The 20,689-nt window shown below is 41.5% G+C and overlaps 1 protein-coding gene across 1 annotated transcript in view; it reads right to left on the minus strand.

Moving 5' to 3' along the window:
• Positions 1–20,689, minus strand: part of LOC102833373 (pentatricopeptide repeat-containing protein 2, mitochondrial-like) — a 48,789-nt gene that overhangs the window by 21,872 nt on the left and 6,228 nt on the right. Inside the window, exons 3-8 of the mRNA XM_006875276.1 lie at positions 17,293–17,422; positions 11,880–11,997; positions 7,934–8,012; positions 7,251–7,342; positions 3,987–4,100; positions 2,955–3,029 (exon numbers count right to left, since the gene is read on the minus strand). Of these exons, the coding sequence (XP_006875338.1) occupies positions 2,955–3,029; positions 3,987–4,100; positions 7,251–7,342; positions 7,934–8,012; positions 11,880–11,997; positions 17,293–17,422 (608 nt within the window). The remainder of the gene's footprint in view (positions 1–2,954; positions 3,030–3,986; positions 4,101–7,250; positions 7,343–7,933; positions 8,013–11,879; positions 11,998–17,292; positions 17,423–20,689) is intronic.

The raw sequence follows: 20,689 nt of genomic DNA on the forward strand, positions 1-20,689 counted from the left end.
GGAAATCATCGGACAATCTCTTTGATATCCCATGCGAGTAAAGTTTTGCTAAAGGTAATATACAAATGGCTACAATCATACATTGACAGAGAACTTCCAAAGGTTCAAGCCGGATTCAGAAGAGGCAGTGGAACGAGGGATATAATTGCTAATGTACAATGGATCTTGGCTGAAAGCAGAGAATATCAAAAAGATGTTTACCTGTTCTTTATTGACTATGCAAAGGCTTTCGATTGTGTGGATCATGACAAGCTATGGACAACATTGCAAAGCATGAGTATTCTGGAACACTTAATTGTGCTCATGAGGAACCTGTACATGGACCAAGAGGGAGTTGTTCAAACAGAACAAGGGGACACTGAATGGTTTAAATTAGGAAAGATGTGCAACAGGGTTGTATTCTTTCACCATACTTATTCAACCTGTATGCTGAGCAACTCATCTGAGAAGCTGGGTTCTATGAAGAAAAATGTGGCATCAAGATTGGAAGAAGACTCATTAACAACCTGCGATATGCAGATGATACAACCTTGCTTGCTGAAAGTGAAGAGGACTTAAAATATTTACTGCTGAAGATCAAATGACCATAGACTTTTGTATGCATTGCACCTCAATGTAAAGAAAACAAAAATCCTCATCACTGGACCAATAAACAAGATCCATATAAATGGAGAAAATACTGAAGTTGTCAAAGATTTCATTTTTCTTGAATCAACCATCAACAGTCATGGAAGCAGCAGTCAAGAAATTAGATGATGTATTGCATTAGGTACATCTGCTGCAAAAGACCTTTTTAAAATGTTAAAGAGCTAAGATGTCAGCTTGGGGACTAAGGTACACCTGACCCAAGCCACAGTATTTTCAATAACCTCATATGCATGTGAAAGCTGGACAGTGAATAAGGAAGATTGTAGAAGAATTGATGCATTTGAGTTGTGGTGTTGGTGGAGATATTAAAAATACCATGGGCTGCCAAAAGAACAAACAGATCTGTGTTGCAAGAAGTGCAGCCTGAGGGCTCCTTGGAGGCCAGGATGGCCAGACTTTGTCTCTCATACTTTGGACATATTTTCAGGAGGGACCAGTTGCTGGAGAAGGCTGTCATATTTGGTAAGGTGAAGGGTCAGAGAAAAAGAGTAAGACCCTCAGCAATATAGACTGGCCAAGTGGCAGCATCAATGGGCTCAAGTGTGGCAACAATTTTAAGGTTATGCCAGGAGCGGGCAGTGTTTCATTCTGTTGTGCATAGGGTCACTATGAGTCAGTATTGACTCAATGGCACTTAACAATAAAAAGGTCACATTTTGCCAGCACATAGACTTTCTTTCCATGGGTCCTCAGCTGCTCTATTTCTCCATGGCCTCATCTCTGCCTTCATCTCTGGTGTCCCTGCTTCTCTGGATACGGGCCCACATTCTGCTCATGTTTTTCTCCCTTTATGGTCCTAGGGTGTTCTGTTCCTGGTCTGTAAAATTAACTACTCCGTCTTTTTGTTATAAAACTTCTATCTTTACAATTGAGACAGTCACAATTAGTCATGATAACAATTACTATCAAATCATAACTGCACAACATTTTTTCTTTGAAGTTTGTCTTCAAGGCTTATCTAGACCTTCTCTTAAAAGTTTCTTGCTCTACACCTTTGTCTCTCATTGTCCTTTGGGCAATGGTCTGGAGTGACAGTTGAGTATCAAAAGCTTGGAGTTATGCCTAATTCCTATTCACTGTACTCTAGGATTCATTACAAATGAATACTCCTCATTTCAAGCAAATACTATGAGTACTAAGAACCATTCAACGAACACTGATTACACAGCAGGCATTGTGCTAACGATTTTATACATACTGCGGCTTTTCATTCTCACAACCAAAGAATCAGTACAGTGCTATTTTCTGCTGCTGTTTCAGATAAAAGGAAACTGGAGTACGTAGCGGTTAAGCACAGAGTAGTAAGAGAGGGCTAAGGTAACAGCTCACAGTAAACAGAACCCTTACCCAAACAACACACAGCAACAAATCCAAAGTCAGACCCACTGTCATCAAGTCGATTCTGACTTAGAGCGACAGCTCACTCTGACTCTTTCCAGGAGCAGACAGCCTTGGCTTTTTCCCACAGAGCAGCAGTGGCTTTGAAACTCTGACCTGGCATTTAGCAGCCCAATGCCTAACCCACAGCACCACTAGGGCTCATTTCTTCAGTGAAAACACAGTCTTTTCCCCACTGGTTCAGGGAGGTGTAGCTGACGCCTGCTTCAGAAGTTGTAGTTCTTCAGCACAGGCTTTGAACCAACCATTGGAGTGACTGTGAGGAGTTTCGTTTTTGCTTTGCTTTGCTTTTAGTTTTAGGGATTAAGGTTTTTCATGTCTTATCTGTAAGAGTGCAGTCCCCTTGCTGACCCAGACAACAAGGCCCCAAACAAACACAGGTGGACTTGTAGAAGCTCCCAGTCAATGGCATGGCAGACTGGGAACACATTAAAAATGAAAACAGCTAACCATGAGAGCTTGCCATGGGTCAGGCTCTACACTATGCACCTGAGATGTGCTAACTCATTAATCCCAATGGCCTGTGAGTTCGGCACCATCAGTGGCAGACAAGTTGTCCACAACTTCCACTCAAGGTCCAGTAAAGAGAATGAGGGCCCACCTCCCTTCTCTATGTTGTCTCTAAATCTACAGCATTCTGCAGCTCTATTTCAACATATAGTTATCCATGTCTCAGATCTGACCATGGCCACCTTTTCCACCAATTTCTCAATCCCAGAAGGCTGGGCTGTGCTGACTCCACTCACAGGGCTTGCACTGTAACGTTTACATAGAGGAGCTCCATGAGCGATTATTCATTCAAACTGAGTGAAGACCTGAAGAGATCAAAAGCCACTGTACTCAGACATAGAGTCTAGTTATTTTATTACATTTCAAAGCTTAGTTTAAACCATAAAGAAGTCACTTACATTTAAATTAATGCAGGGTATGTTTTCTGGATTCATAATTTGAGAAAAAATAGACATAGCTTTTGCCACTTGGTTCTAGAAAGGGAAAAAAAACAAAAAAGTCATAGTCTAAATCATATGAACACTACTCTATTATAGATTCCTTAAGGAAGTCAGGGAAAATTCCTGTTGATAGGACCCTAAGGGGGTCTAAGTTCACAATGAAAACAAAGTCATTTTTTTTTTAATGTGCAATCCATAAAATGTTTTATCTAGGAGCACATAACTAGATGCTTCAACAATCCTGTCTGAGTTTTTAAGGTAAAGGCATAAAGTTGGCATTTCTCTTTCTCCCACTAGAATCACCTTAACAAAAGAAGACTGAGAAATAGAAATGCAAACAGCGTGCCTGACAAAACTAGAAAACTAGATGCTCTGCCAAAACATCGATGATAAAACATGTCAAGTAGTTCACATTTTCTCAGACCCTGGAAAAGGGCAGCTGTGAGGAAAAGTCCTTCACAGAAGTGTCAAAGCTCTAACTGTCCTCCCCTGAGGTCTGACTTTCGGAAGTCCTTTCTTCTCTGGACCTCTGTTGCCTTACTCTAGCCAGTGAGAGGGATAGGCTAAATGAGCATCAGTGCCGCTTCCAAATAAGAGTGTTTGCATCTAGCTAGAGGAAACATGATGGACCCCGTTTCTAAAATGGGGTGATCCAGTAATCCTGATTTATCTGATGTGAATTCAGCTTTGGAGAGCATTCAAACTGAATTACTCTCCCAGAACATTAACTATTAAATTGATTATTTGCAATTTTCATTTTAGATACATGAGAAATTTCTTTCAGAGTGCTGCTCAGAATCTTATCTAACTAACTCCTTCTAGATAGAAGTACAAGTTAGAGCCTCAGTCAGAAATGGAGGCTTTCTTGGAGGGATACATGCAGATATAAGCGTCACAGGGATTTTTCCTTCAAGCTACAGTCTTCACGATAAAGCAAGAACCAATGAAAGTAAAAAAGTCCTATGTAGTCATGTGCATCCAAATCCTTACCTGATTCAGAGCTAATGCCACAGCAAAACACAATGCTCTCCTGGTGAGAATTTCTCCTTTGATTAGGGCTTCTTCTCTTAATGTAGTACAGATTTTTAAAGACTCAGGGCTATTCTGTGAAGAGACAAGATTGCCTAAGGTCAGAATTTGCCTAAACCTATTGTAAGCCATTAAAGATTAATTTAAGCCCTATATAGAAGCTACACTCTCTCCCTACTTATCCATGTGGCTAGGTTCCAAAGACCTGGTCGTTATGCAAAAACCTGTGTTATGTGAAAATGAAGGAAGCCCACATCAGATTACAAAATGGAGGATGACTACATCATTACATCACTGCCAGATTACAGCATTACATCATTCCCAAACCACTGAGACTCACGGCCCAGCCAGGCTGACACATAAACTTAGCATCACAGTCAGTGGTACCCTTGCTTTGCCCCTCGGCATTCGTTATTGCCAGACATATGACATCAACGTGAAAAACAGTTGGATAGCAGATTTTTCACTATTGTCATAAATGGGAAATGTCAACTAGATAGTTGACAAGTTAGGAGAGGATGTATTTGCAAATAAGCCAGGTTATCTACATACATATTAACAGCTAAATCTAAAGGAACTTTATTTTTCAAGCTCTGTTAATGTTCTGAGTTCAGGCAGTGTTAAACCGCAAATACAAACGTCTCTCTATACGGACGTTCAGTGCCGTTGAGTCAGTTCTGACTCAGAACAACCCTGTATTAGGTTTCCAAGGTGCGGCTGGTGGGGTCTAAACCAACATCCTTATGGTTAGCAGTTCAGTGCTTATCCTACAGTGCCATACCATGACTCCGTTTCTGTACGTAAATATTACTATATAAAGTTTACACACTCGGTCTGCTACTATACTCAAGAATTTAACAAAGCTAAGCAACACTAGGAAATGCATACTGGTGCAGGTAGAGGGCGGCTTTCCAATTGAAAAATACTCATGTAAGTCAAATGTGTAAAAATAGTAACACTCATTTGAATATGACGTTGTTGTCACGTGCCCTCAAGTAGGTTTCGACTCACAGAGACCCAGTATAGAGTTTTTGAGGAGTGCCTTGTGGATTTGAACTGCTGACCTTGCAGTCAGAAATTCAGTGCTTCTCCTTCAGTGCCACACCACAATTCCTAATTTGAATATAAACTATGAAAATTATTGCTGTGGAGTCAGTTCCGACTCACACTGACCCTATATAGGGTTTCCAAGGCTGTACCTCTTTGCGGGAATAAAAGTCTCAAGGAATGTCTGGTGGGCTTGAACTACTGATCTAGTGGCTTCCAATCCAGTGCTTATTGCACAGAGCCATTGTGCTTTTAAACTATGAAAATAAAAATTTAAAAAAATAATAAATAAAATCTAAGAGTGATGAAAAGCAGGTCAGCAAGAAAGCAATGGTAAAATGGTAAACTGAGTCCTCTTCTTTTGGGCATGCTCAAAGCAGAGAAAGCTTACGAGAACAACGTTAGCTTTGAGTCTGGGTTTTTATCTGTCAGGACATGATTTGCAATTCAAATCCTCAGAGTAAAGTCTGAATTTGATAAGAGCGGACAGTTTCCAGAATTGGCTTGGAATCAGTGATGGCTGACCAACTCAATTTATCAACGCCACTGAACAAAACAAGTTATTCTTGGTCACAACGCAGCGAAGAAAAGTCCTTTAAGCCCTTGCTACATAACAGAATTAAATCTTTCCACTTCAGTACAAAGGGACTTCAAAAAGCTTGTGGAAATTTTTCACTTTCATTTTTCCATAAGCTTCTTGAAGCCCGCCCCCATCATACACACTCAGGGAGGTGTGCCTAAATAGACAGACACCATTTCTGCCCTTAAGCAAGAAAACTGGGCATTACAAAGCTGAATAACTGAGGCTCAAGAGCTGTTCTGTTTGCCTTCTCTTTCAAAGAACCATGTTATTGCTGTGAAGTGCCGTTGAGCTGATTCTGACCCATAGCGATCCTGTAGAGGCTTTCCAAGGAGCAGCTGGTGAGCTTGAATCGCCGACCTTGAGTTCAATCGGCTTTGCAGTCTGGCACATTAACCCATAGCACTACAGCAGGCACAGCACCATAGCTGTTGTTGTTGTTGTTGTTGTTGTTAAGTGCCATCGAGTCGGTTCCGACCCATAGCGACTTTGAGCAGGGTTTCCGAGGCTGTAAATCTTTACGGGAGCAGAAAGCCTCATCTTTCTCCCACGAACAGCTGGTAGTTTCAAACTGCTGACCTTGCGGTTCGCAGCCCGATTTGTAACCACTACACCACTAGAGAGACGGGCACAATTAGAAAGGATCATCTAATGCAGGGGGCAGCAAACAAGCCCTCAGGCCACATTCAGCCCATGGCTATGAATGGCTTTTACAGTTTTAAATCTTATAAAAACAAAAACAAAGAAGAACATGTGACAGAGGTCATTTATGGCGGAGACCATATATGGCACTCAAAGCTTAACTGATTTACTATCTGCTCTTTTACACAAAGTCAGCTGACCCTTGACTCCAACCCCGACATTCTACAAATAAATTGACCAACTCCAAGCTTAAGTCAGCTAATGCTAAAGTTGAGAATGGACACCAAGTTTCCCATTTCCAGTTTATTTTTCTCTCCACTATAACCCATTAAGTAATTGTCTCTGTCCTCAACTAGTTCGTCTGACTGTAACAGGCATGTGTCATAGAGCTACTGTGAACTGGGTACGGTGTTGGGTGCGGGAACAAATGGATGCCTCAAGGAGCTTACACTTGAGGAGCGGAATGAAATGTGCCTCTATTTAGTACACGTGGGTGACACCAAAACAGCACAATCAAGGGATCTTCGCAGAAGAGAGATCCCACTTCCAGCTTAGACAATCACAGAAAACTTCGCAGATGAGTACCAGGTCTCCCTCAAGTTAGCCGCTGAAGGATGTTCAAATTTCCGTGGGGAGAGGACAACAGGGAAGAATGGTCTAGTACAGTCAAGCATGAACTCAGTAGCAAGATGACCCCAAGACAGAGCTCCAACCCAATATACTGCCTCTTGTTCTCCCAATGGATAGTTCCAGATAAGGGTACAGTACAAAATTGTTTTTCCCATGATAAAACTGTCTGACATGGCTAACTTAAGTTTTCTAAAATTGAATGCATTTTAAATGAAAACACTTGCACCAGATGGAAAACAGATGTCCTCAGAGTAACTGAATTTTATCTGTAGAAAGGGGAAAAAAAATCATCTCTCATGAACTACCCACAGGGGAGATAGTCTTACCAGTTTGTAGCAAATTGCAAAGGCAAGGACATAGGTATCTTTGGTAAATTTCATGTCTTGATTTTTCATTTGTATCAATACTTCCAATGCACCTGCCAAAAGTCAAAAGTGGGCCAGCAGTGTTACTGAATGAATCTGAGCCAGTGTGGAGTCCTCTACTGTTGCTCTGAGCTCCAATCTACTCGGCACCATTGAATAACAAATGTGTTTCAGCACCATAAAAACTAAGTGTCAAAGTCAGTTAGCAATTAACTAACTTTTAAAGTAAATCTTTGTATCATCAGGCAAAAAGAACTAACATCTTAAAACCTGCTACATATTCAGCCTAAGTAAACACTGGCATGTTTAGTACTGGGCATGCCATGTAATGCAATAATGTTTTCAGTCTCAAAAGATGAGGTGTCCCACTCATCAGGGTTAGTACAGATAATTTCTGCAGGGTTTTATTTTTCTTCTAATTATTATGTCAGTAAAGATAGCGGAATTTCTAACAAGTACACATTGGAGTCCTGGTGTGGCGCTGCGGATTAATGCGCTGAACTGCCAGGTCAGTTTGAACCACAAGGTCGGTGGTTCAAATTCACTAGCCGCTCCTCAGAAATCCTATACAGGGTTGCTATGAGTTGGAACTGACTCGGCAGTACTTAGCAAACAAACAAAAAGCAATACGTTGCAGTACTTACTTTGATATTTGCCTTTGATAAATAACATGTCCATCAAAATATTGAATGATGTGGCATCTGAAAAGAAACCTTGCAAATGCTAGTGAAGAAAAACAACACAGCTTGGTTAAAAGCCATGGCATTCAAGTGGCACTTACATACTGAATCCTATCTGTCTAGGATTTTGTTTTCTTTACACTTTACTCATCTGGCTTCCTGAAGTCACTAGTAAGTCTCTGAGATACGAAGGACTTGGCTCTCTTGGTTGCCGTGTGCCTTTGGGAGTGAGTATGTGGAACATGAGGCAAGAGACCTCTGGTTTCAGGAATACAGCAAAGAACATCTTCATGAAACGTGGTTCTGCTAGGCTTAGCGGAAAAGAGATCAATTCACCCTGGCAGGGCTAGTCTGGGACTTGGGTACCAGGAACTTAACATAAAATAGCAAGAAGCTGAAAATATACTTGAGGATTACAACAGGAGAGTTTCTTACAACTAACTCCTCTACGGGAAAGTAGGTAATAGAATTGTTTATTCACTTTTAAAAATAATCCATTAAAAGAGAGGTTTCTCAACGTTTGATTTTTTTCAATTTGTTTTATGTCATAATAACATGCATGTCATGACATTAAATGTCTTGCTCTAGTTTACTCTTATTTTTGAGAGTTTATGATTCAGACTGTGCTCTAGGTACTGTGAATGAAGTGATGATGAACAAGATACATACCCTGCCCATAAATTCTAGTGGAACTTATAATTAGACAATGAACAAGTAAAGAAACAAAGCAAAACAAATAAAAATACACTTTCAGGTATCAGCAAGGGTTTTGATGACGAATGACTCAGGATCAGAGGAGAGAGAAGATGGATGGTGGTGGTCATGGGCAAGTCTCTGAGAAGAGCCCTGGCTGAAATGAGGGAGAAAGTTCAATGATGAGGGGACAGGACATTCCAGTCAGAGGGACAATAGATACACAGGCCCTGGGGCAGGTCATGAACTTGGTATTTCTGAGAAAACTAAATGACCCTACACAGGAACGGGTCTGAGTTTTATTCTAAGAGGGAAGGGAAGCCTGTCCTCATGGAAAAAAATAATGTGAGTCACAAGTATGAGTCATGTATTCTAAATGTTCTAATAGTCACATCAAAGAAAAGTAAAAAGAAATAGATGAAATTAGTTTTAATAATAGGCAGGCTAACCCACTATGTTCACAACTATATAATTTCAACATCTAATCATATAGAAAATTATTAACGAGGTATTTTACAAGTACTTGAAATCTGTCTTGTAGTCTGTATACACAGCACATGGAGCCGCATTCAAGGGCTCAACGGACACATGTGGCTCGTGGCTGTCACCACACAAGGCAGGGCAGCATTAGAAGGCACACAGAGTAGCGCAGGATTAGGCCTTAGGCCGAAGGTCACTGGACTCTAATGTAGCTGCTGTTCCACGAAACTGATTTATACATGAATGTTTTCAAGCACTGGTAGTTAACAAACAAAAACCTTTCAATTTTGTTTTCTTTTAATCACAAAAATTAACACTTGCAGAGTCCTGTTGTGGCGCTGTAAGGTAAGCACTGGACTGCTAACTGCAAGGCTGGTGGTTCAAATTCACCAGCTGCTCCTCAGAAACCCTACACAGGGTCATTATGAGTTGGAACTGATTGGATGGCTCTTAACAACAACTGTAAATCAATAAAAATTAAAAAACCAAAATATGTAAAGTAAAAAGTGAGAATTATCTGTAATCCTACAACAGATCTGTGTTGAAAGAAGTGCAGCCAGAGTGCTTCTTGGAGGCCAGGATGACCAGATTCTGTCTTTCATACTTGGGACATATTGTCAGGAGGGACAAGTCGCTGGAGAAGGATACCATGTTTGGTAAGGTAGAGGGTAGAGAAAAAGAGGAAGACCCCCAGTGAGATGGACTGGCAAAGTGACAGCATCAATGGGCTGAAGCGTGGCAAGAATTGTGAAGCTGTCCCAGGACCAGGCAGTGTTTTGTTCTGTTGTGCATAGGGTCGCTGTGAGTCGGTATTGACTAGATGGCACCTAACAACAACAACCACAGCTTAAAGGACACCAATGGCTTGGTATATACTCTTTCAGATTTTTAACACATATATACTAGTATGTGGAGTTCCTGTGTGGTGCTGTGGGTTAATGTGCCAGACTGCAAAGCCATTTGAACTACAAGGTTGGCGGTTCAAGCTCACCAGTCACTCTTTGGAAACCCTATACAGGGTCGCTATGGGTCGGAATTGACTCGATGGCACTTAACAACAACAACATACTAATACGTGGAGTCCTGGCATGGTGCTATAGGATAAACACTGGACTGCTAACTGGAAGGCTGGAGGTTCAAACACACTAGCAGCTTCTCTTTTGGTACTTAAGGACAACATATCAATATGTATGTGTATTTCTTCTTTTTTTTAGAAAAAAGTAGGATCAAACCATCTGTACTTTCTAAAACTATGGGGTTATTTTTGCTTACTTATACAAGGGGGCTTCAAAAAGTTCATGGAAAAATGGAATTAAATGACAATGGAATTTTCCCACAAACTTTTTGAAGCCCCCTTGTATATATCGTCTCCTTTCTAATACACAGATATCCTTAAAGAGAGGCAAGCCTGTAGTAAAACTTGCGTCATGTTCAGACAAAGAATATATGAAAAAGACTAAAAGGTTGAAGGACTACTTAGTTATGGAGTCTTCTATTACACTAAAATATACATGGGTGCCAGACCTAGCACCCAAATTTACCAAATGTTTCTGGCCTTAGAGGACTTTATAATGTCTCTAGGTCCCAGACAATAATTAGTATCTGTCTCATTAGGGCTACTGTAGAAATAAAAAAAGAAAACATGTGTAGTAATACTTAATAAGACCATTGCCAAGGACTATGGTGAATATTCAATAAATGGTGCATAAATTGTTATTTTTGTTTTAGGAAAAGAAAACCAAACTATGTGATGGATTTGAAAACTGAAAAGCACCTTACATATGTAAAGTCTTCAGGCAGAATTAAAACCTACAAGCAAGGAGAGAAACACAGGTGAAGGGTAGAGAAGGCATCTTAAAATGGCAGCCAGTCTTCAACTATCCCCAAATAAAAGTTCCTAAAGGAGAGGGTGTCATTGGCTACCCAAAAGGGGGGGGGGGGGCTACAAAGGCAAGAAGTGACTGGTTTACAAGCTTTCAAGAGGGAACCTAGATCCAGAGGGTGTGGAGGAAGATAGAATCTCCACTGAGTAGTATCCCATCTGTGATGCAATAGTGAATAATTGTCATCAGGACTGATTGTGATGGTTGGAAATGTAAAGGTCAACATTTTGTAGCAAGGAGGGGAATGATTCACTTTTCAGTCTAGGAGTGGAGGTCCCTGAGACCATCAAGATAGAAGAGCGGAGAACGGGACCCTACCCAGAGAAGCAGTGATGCCTGAGATGGAGGCAGAGACAATGACGTGGAGAGATGGAGCAGTTGGGGACTTTAGACACAGAGAGGGAGAGGGGCTGTATGCTGTGGCAGGCTTGTAATGTATACCCTTTGGTTGGGTGATGATGCATGGAGGGGATTATAACCATGGCAATGAAACACTATACGATAGGATGAATGTAAAAGTAATGCTTTCCCATGGAAACTATCACATAATTCACAATAAAACATAAAAAAAAAAAAAAAGAGAGGGTGTCAGTTCCAGGTTGGCCCACATCTAAGGTAGATACAACCTCTACAACTGGTGTATTGAAGAGATCAACACCTCTCCACAGAAACTGACTCCAAGGAAACATTAGAAATGCAGGGAAGATCTGCTTCCTTCAATCCAGTGGCCCTTCTCAGAAAACAGGACCCAGGAATAATGGCTACCTCTATGCCTTCCTTAACGTCATCAGAAATACCCCATCCTCATCACTAGGAAGTCGCCCTGGCAGGGAGAGCAATCAGCAAATAGTCACCTGGTCTTTGATCAGCTCCAGGGCAGCTTCTTCAAGATCCAACTCATAACAGAGCCTCATGAAGAGGGGTCCAAACTTATATTCTCCCAGATTGACATTTCTGTTTTCTGCATGGTACCTGGCAATCAAAACAGTTCAATGAGTCAACAGGTGGGGTACAGGGAGAAGGACAGACACAGACCATGACAGATGCTCTGCTACATTCCAGACATAATGAAGAATGAGGTACCTGCATCGTCTAGAGGTGGGGATGGACAGATTGTAGGGGAATCAAAAAATTCTGAGGTAGAATTATATCAGGTATTTAAAATACCAAAACAGAAACAAAATAAACCCCAAATATACAAACAAGCAAGTTAGTTAGAGGTTGGCATAGCCTGTGAAATTAAAGAAAAATATACATTTTAATCATCTTTTAAGTCATAAACAATCCTCCCGGGACCAAGAATGGACATGTTAGGGAAGAGTAGGGTAGGGGACCTGCTTGTCTAAGAGCATCTTGATGGCACCGTATCATTGTATGCACCACCTAACCCACTGCCAAGGTGATTCAGACTTTTAGCAATAGGACACAGCAGACTGCTCCTTAGTGTTTCTGAGACTGGAAATTTTTAGGTGATCAGACAGCCTTACCTACCTTGCTCTGTTGTTGTTAGATGCCACTGAGTCAGTACCAACTCACACTGCCTGGTCCTGGGCCAACCTCACAATTGTTGCCACACTTGAGCCCATTGATGCTGCCACTTTGCCAATCCATCTCGCTACCTATCTTGCTAGTAGCCCCACAATTAACCCGGATGTGGTTCCTCAGGCCTCATCTAGAGGAAGCAAATGAAGAAGTATACTGATGCTTTATCTTCCACAAAACTGTTCCATCCCCGTAGAGGGTGGTAGACAACCAACAGATGTATTTTATAATTTATAGCACTCTGATTTTCTAAGCAAGAGAAAGGCATATGTCTGCTACAATCATCTATGCAAACAAGTTAAATTCAGTTTTGAAATTTTGAGTTTTAAGAAGATGCTATTTCAATGATGGTGATGTCTTATATATGGCTTGAGATTTCTACAAGTCTGCCAAGGAACCCTGGTAGCACAAATGCCTGCTAACTGAAAGACTGATGGTTAAAACCTACCAGCAATCTACCCAGAAGTCTGTTCCCATGACAATTCCATTCTAGAAAACCCTACGGGTATGTTCTACTGTGTCATGTGTTAGAATCGACTCGATGGCATGCAATAACAGCCTATCTGTCAGTTAGAACCATATATTGTAAGTAGAAACTTACTTTGAAAAACTGTCTCTGATTTAGACACTAAAAACACAATCGGTGACACTTTATAAAAAAGCACCTCATGTCTGCAAATCAGATTTCAGGAAAATTCATTATTTGAGAATGTTTCTCAAATACCATGGGCTAAATCATAGAAGAATTGATGCCTTTGAATTGTGGTGTTTGGGGAGAATACTAAAAGAGCCATAGACTGCCAAAAGAGCCAATAGATCTGTTTTGGAAGAAGTGCAACCAGAGTGCTCCTTAGAGGCCAGGATGGCTAAACTTCATCTCTCATACTTTGGACATATTGTCAGGAGGGAACAGTCGCTGGAGAAGGATGTCATGCTGGGTAAGGTGGAAGGTCAGAGAAAAAGAGGAAGACCCCCAATGAGATGGATCAGCCAGGTGGCATCATTGATGGCATCAAGTGTGGCAGTAGTAGTGAGGTTGGCCCAGGATCGGACATTGTTCCATTCTGCTGTGCATGGGGTCGCTATGAGTCGGTTCCGACTCGACAGCACCTGACAACAACAACAACAAGCTCTAACTTTAAAACTGTAAATCTTCAGAGAACTGACAGTCTCATCCCTCTCCTGCTGAGAGGTTGGTGGGTTTGAGTTGTCTACCTTATGGTTGAGTCCTGGTGTGGCGCTGTGGGTTAATGCGCCAGACTGCAAAGCCATTTGAATTGCAAGGTCGGCAGTTCAAGCTCACCAGCTGCTCCTCGGAAACCCTATACAGGGTCACTATGGGTCAAAACTGACTCAACAGCACTTAACAACAACCATCTTTGTGGTTATCAGCACAATACTTAACCCACTGTGCTGTTAGGACTCCTTGCATTACTGTGACAATAACACTGTGTCTAAGCAAATACACTGCCAAATAGAATGGCAATATTTTTAAGATACATTTCATAATCCAACTATGTCACTGTTGTTGCTAAGTACTGTCAAGTCGGTTCTGACCCATAGTGACCCTGTATAGGTTTCCAAGGAGTGGCTGGTGAGCCTGAACCACTGGCCTTGCAGTCCAGCGCATTAGCCAGCAGCACCACATAATCCAACTATAGCAGTTACAAATAATGTTCATCTGCATTCACTGTAATGTATCTGAGTAAACTATTAAAATATGATATAGTGTCACTAAAGGTTAAGACTCTGGCTCCAAACTGACTGGGTCTGAATCCCAGCCCTCCTATTTTACTGTGTAACCTTGAGTAAATTTGCATCTGTTTCTTCACATGCAAAATGGAGATGTGAGTAGCCAACTCCAAGAGTGTGTGAGGGCTTAATGAAGCAATGCGCCTGGATCATTATCTCGATACATGCTAGCTCACATAATTTAAGACACACTGGGGAAAACATCTTTAAAAAATCAACATTATTTTAAAATCAACATTATTTTTGCCTCATGAGCTACTTGTTCCAGATTGAAAACAAAATAATGCAAACCCAACACAGATTTTCCATTTTAAATGACACTCACACTAATGGAAGTGCTAGAAAGGCACTGAGATAATGTATCACCTTCTTCTTCACAAGAAACACTCCAAGACGGGGGATCCAAAGTCCCGCTGTAAACAATATTTGTTCAAGAGGGAATAAAATCCACTGCCAGGGAGTCGGTTCTGACTCATAGTGACCTTGTATAGGATTTCCAAGGCTGTAAATCTTTACAGGAGCAGAAAACCTCTTTGTCCTGCCGAGCAGCTGGTGGACTGAACTGCTGACCTTGCAGTTAGCAGCCCAATGTGTAACCCACTACACTGCCAGGGCACTATCAAGAAGCGGTAAAGTTACTGCCAATTTTGAGCTCCATATATAGCCATGTTCTTGTTCATCATGTGCTCCTCTTTCTCAGTGATGAACTGCCTGTGTCGGGAAGAGAAAGAGCAGGCTGGTGAGGCCACGGATCTACTATCTTCCCATGTGTCTAGCTGTCCACAAGTAGAGGGAAAGGACAACAAGCAGAGAGCTAGTAGCATCAGTAAAGGAATTATCAGTCATACTTTGAACATTTCTGGTAAAAATAAGACTAGAAAGAGTGGTCAGAATTTTTATACTGTTTTGTTAGTCTTGCGAACACCTAAGAGGTTTTAATTGTAGAGAAAGGGGTGAGAGTTTCTCAACCAATAAACTTTGTGAAATTGAAAGAGCAAAGTTAGATTTGTTGGTACAGTGACTGTAAATTAGCACTATTGTTGTTAAGTACTGCTGAGTCCAGTCTGACTCATAGCAACCCTGTCTAGGGATTCTGAGGTTGGTGGGCTTGAACCGTCCAATGCTTATTTTATGAAGCCTCCATGCCCCCTGTAAATTAGCATAGCCCTTTTAGAAAGTTTATACTAACAAGCTTTAAAAGGTTTATACCCTCCCATCCCCAAAATAAAATATAGAATAGATTTTATTCATCAAGTTGCTCATCATGGCATTATTTATCCTGCTGAAAAACTGGAAATAATTTAGATGTTGAATTGTTGTTGCTAAGTGCTGTATTCCTATTTTTGAGGAACAGCTGGTGAGTTTCAATGGTCGACCTTAGGTCCAGTGCTTATCCTACCGTGCCACACAATAGGTTAAATCACTTTCAAAATCAAATGAGCCGTGTTGGTGCAGTGGGTTACGCTTCGGTCTGTTAACTGCAAGGTTGGCGGTTCCAACCCATCAGCTACTCCATGGGAGAAAGAGGAAGCTGCCTGCTACTATAGATTTAAAGCCTCAGAAACCCTACACAACAACAACATAAGTCAGAATGAACTCAATGGCATCTGGTGGTTTTTTAGGTTTTAACATACAATTTGTGGTTGTTATAGTTAACAAAACACTGCCTGGTCCTTCACCATCCTCACAATTGTTGTTACGTTTGAGCACATTGCCAAAGCCACGGTGCCAATCCATCTTGTTAGGGGTCTTCCTCTTTGTTACTGACCCTCCACTTTACCAGACATAATGTCCTTTTTCAGAGACTGGTTCCTCCTGATAACATGTCTGAAGTATGAGAGCCAAAGCCTTGTCATCTTGGCTTCTAAGAAGCATTCTGACTGTTCTTACAATACAGATCTGATTGTTCTTCTGGCAGTCCATGGTACTTTTAATCTTCTCCTTCAAAACCATAATTCAATCTTCCTTATTCACTGTCCAATCTTCACCTGCATATGAGGCTATTGGAAATATCATGGCTTGAGTTAGACGCACATTAGTCCTCAAACTGATATCTTTGCCCTTGAACACTTTAAAGACGTCTTGTGCACATTTGCCTAATACAATACAGTTTGATTTCTTGAATGCTGCTCCATTAGTATTAACATACAATAAGATACTGTATAAACATTTAAAGTCTGAGCTCTAAGTATGTGGTTAAAATGCAAGACATTTTTACTATAATCACTAATTTAGGAAACTAGGAAACCAGTAATCATTAAAACTATGCAAAATAAAACCTTTCAAAAACCCCAGAATCTGTGTAGCAATAATATGTGTGAAAAAATACATGAGAGACTAGGAAGTGGTGGTAATTGGTGGTTATGTGCTATGGAGTCGATTCTGACTCATAGCGACCCTGTATAGGGTTTCTGAGGCTGTAAGTCTTTCTAGGAGCAGAAAGCCTCATCTTTCTCCCACAGAACCACTGATAGTTTCAAACTGCTGACCATGAGATTGGCAGCCCAACTCATAACTACTATGCTACCACAGTTCCTTGACTTAGGAAGTAGAAGCAATGAAATTTCATATCCTATCAAAGAGAAGAGGCAAATGAGATAAGGGAAAGGAGCCTTCCAAATATCTGTCCTGATTGAGAGTCAGTGAGATAGAAAATACAGGAGAGGAACACACTGGTAAATGTTGGATTTAAGACCTAGAAGACATATAAGTGGAGATGGGGAAGAGCTGATGATTTCTTTTGGCATGAACTACCTATTCTTCTATCCTCATCACCTGGTACACAGTAGGAAACCAGTGTTTGCTGAAGGAATGAATGAATATAAAAGTCTGGAGTTCAAGTCAGATGGCTGGCCAAACAATCTGGAAGTCATTAGTGAAGAGGTGACAGCTGAATTCTTGGATGTAAGAGCTCAGGAAAAGGATCAGAGTGAACCGAGATGAAGGCTGGCAGGATTTTAAGGAAATGCTCACCTGTAAACGACACTTTTAGCAAGCTGCATATCAGCCCGGGAGTCACACAAATGAAGCAAGTTTTTCAACTCTTCCTTGAAGATGAGTTGGTTCTGGATCAATTTCTCTTCCAAGTTTTTAAAATACGTTTCTGGAAGAAAGCACAGTATGGTGGTCATCACCGGGGCTGACTGGACCTGTCAGGTGGCTGCCTGAGGAAGAAGGAACACCTGGTCCTGGCTCACTTCTAAGGGTACGGAGCACGGGGCTTCCTCGCTGGCTAGCTTCCTCTGGAGCAGTGTGTCAGAACACGGCCTTAAACTCAAACATCTGCATTGCCTGGAGCACAGTCCCAGGCCCCACTCAAGACTTTCCAAGTCAGACTCTCTGGGGGCTCTGGCGTGTCTGTGTGGGGAAGCACACAAACACACATTTTCTGTTCCATTGGTGCCGCTTATGCACACTACAGTATAAGAGAGACTATGCCGGAAATTTAGCACAAAACACTGAATCTAAAGGGGACACATGAGGGGAAAAAACATAACCAAGGTACTCAGACGATCAATTGGCAGGGTATCAAGCAAGAAAATTGAAAGGAAAACAAATAAACAACGGCTTTACCCACAGTGCTTGACCCACACGATTCAGGAATACTTTCCACTTTTTTCATTTGATTCCACTTGACCTCTCTGTCATTCCTCATGATGTCTCTTTACTCAGTTTGTGAGGAAGGATGGCACTGCACTGCATAATGTAGAATGGGTAGAATACGGTCTCTAAGCAGCAGCAAACTTTACAGAATCATTTCAAGACAGTCAGTCTACCCTTGTCCTTTGTCATTTCTGCAAAGAATTTCTGATCTCTGATCAATTGTGGGGACAAACACTAAAGAAAACACAACCTCTTGGCATTGGGAAGGAGCTGCATTCTCACCAGAATGTGGAATGAGATACAAGGCAGGCACCGAGCAAGCATCTGCTTTCCAGCAGGCGAGGCTATTCTCAGCATCAGAAGCTGCCAAGGAAAGTCTACAGGATTTGTTCCAGTGCTCAGAGCACTGAAGGCATGTGCTTACAGGAGCAGCATGGAATGTGTAGAAAACACAGGCACAACAGGCTCAGGCACACGATACTACTCTCGGTTTAAAAGAAGACCCATTAGGCTGGAGACAATGCAGAGGGTCTGCCAATCTTATAGAACCATGTGATGATCATTAAAGGTTTTATAGACGTGATGGGCCTGGGCTGACTGAAATCTAGGCTCTGCTTCTGGGAGACACGATCATGGCATCTGCTTCAACAGGCTGTCCTCGAGTAACACATGGAAAACACTGAGCACTGGACCTAGCATATAATAACTGGAAGCAAATCCCAGGCATTACTGTTCTCATTGTCATTTCTCCTGTCACCTGTTAGATTGCAGAGGATTTATTCTACTACATATTTCTAAACAACTTCCAATCAAATAGATTTCAGAGGAATGGCTACATCTTGTCAGATCTGTGCTTGAAAACAAGTCAGTCTGATGTAAGTACTTACCATATATTCATCCTCAAAGGTATCCCTCTTTGTGTGAGACACAAAGTTACAAGATACGGTTGCTACCCTCAAAGAGCTTAGAGTGTATTTGGGAAGAGCATACATATTTAAATTAAGTAATTGGAAAATAGTGATGGAGAAGTGACACGTGACTAATTATATGCAAAACAGGGGAAGACAGAGTGAGTGGTAGGAATAGACCCGGAGTGGTAGAAGTAGGATACCAGCAAGATAGATGGGGAGGGGGAGGGGGGCCTGGATAAGGTTGGGTAAACTATGGGGCATTCAAGGTATGGAAATCATGATTGACTTGAGAATGGACTTGTCCTTAAAGGGGAGTACTGTGACTAGATTAACAGGGAATCCTAACAAGGACAGAGTGGGGGGCACGTACGGAAGAGCTAGGAATCCCACTGGGGTGCTGCAGGGATAGCACTGGACCACAGACTGCAAAGTCAGCAGTTCACATTCACCAGCTGCTGCTCAGAAACCCTATACAGAGTTGCTATGAGTCGAACCCAATTGTTGTTGTTAAGTGCCACTGAGTTGGTTCCGACCCATAGCGACCCTGTATAGGGTTTCTGAGGAGCAGCTGGTAAGCTTGAACCGCCAACCTTGCAGTTCAAATGGCTTTGCAGTCTGGCATATTAACGCACAGCGCCACACCAGGACTCCATCGAACCTAATTAGACGACACTTAACAACAACCAGAAGACATGGGGGTGAGTCTGTGTATGATGTGGTATACAGCACTACACCAGTGTGGGGTCTTACATGAGCAAGTGTTGACAGGGTCTTATAAAGAGCAGCGTAGAGCGGAGCAGATTGGAACTGATCATATTAACAGCCTTGCAGAACGTGTGCTCTTTACATTTTTATGAGGCTATGAAAACTCAAGCAGCAAGTAGACCGTGACCTAACTCTGCAAACCTCACATCGCTCTAAAATAAATGGGTGGAAAGGGAAAATGGAGTGACATCTAGACTGATTCTACTAAACTGGAGATGACGATACTGTTGCCCACCATCTGCTTGATCCATAGGTGGTATCACAGACGGTATGATCAATTGAAAAGTGAGGGAAAACGGATTTTTGGAGAACTGGACTTTGAGGGCATAGAGGCAGGTGCTCACTAATGTTAGGCAGTGACAGGAAGGAGAACCGGACCTACTGATGAAGATATCAATAGGAACACACGCACAGAGCTCTTTAAAGAGAGGGGCAACTTGGCTGTGTTTATTCACGCTGAGTTTAAAGTATTGAGGGAACCTCAGCATGCAAAAGAAAGGGAACAGATGTAACAAGATTTTTCAGATCCTGGAAAGAAACCAGACTAGGGATATGGTGCCCTTGTTTTCCTTTTTCTTCTTAGATTTTTATAAAAAGCACTTTAAAATATACTGAAAGTAGAAAGACAGTAAAAGAACCCCCATGTACTCATCACCCAGCATCATCAATGATCATAATTTTGTTTCCTCTATCTCTGGTAGCATAGAAGCTGAAGAAAATGAAAACAAGTCCACGAGAGCAAAATATGAGCTTGAATGTATTCCACCTGAATTTGGAGATCATCTGAAGAACAGATTGGATACATTAAACACTAAAGACTGAAGACCAGAAGAGTTGTGGGATGACATCAAGAACATCATACATGAAGAAAGCAAAAAGTCATTAAAAAGGTCAAAATGGACATCATAAGAAATACTGAAACTTGCTCTCTAGCATAGAGATGCTAAAGCAAATGGAAGAAATGAGGAGGTCCAAGAGCTGAACAGAAAATTTCAAAGATCAGCTCGAGAATATAAAGCTAAATATTACAATAAAATGTGCAAAGATCTGGAATCAGAAACTCTCAAGCGGAAGAACTGAAGAAAAAATTC

Source organism: Chrysochloris asiatica, unplaced genomic scaffold (genome assembly GCF_000296735.1).
Source record: "Chrysochloris asiatica unplaced genomic scaffold, ChrAsi1.0 scaffold00316, whole genome shotgun sequence".
Classification (NCBI taxonomy): Eukaryota; Metazoa; Chordata; class Mammalia; order Afrosoricida; family Chrysochloridae; genus Chrysochloris; species Chrysochloris asiatica.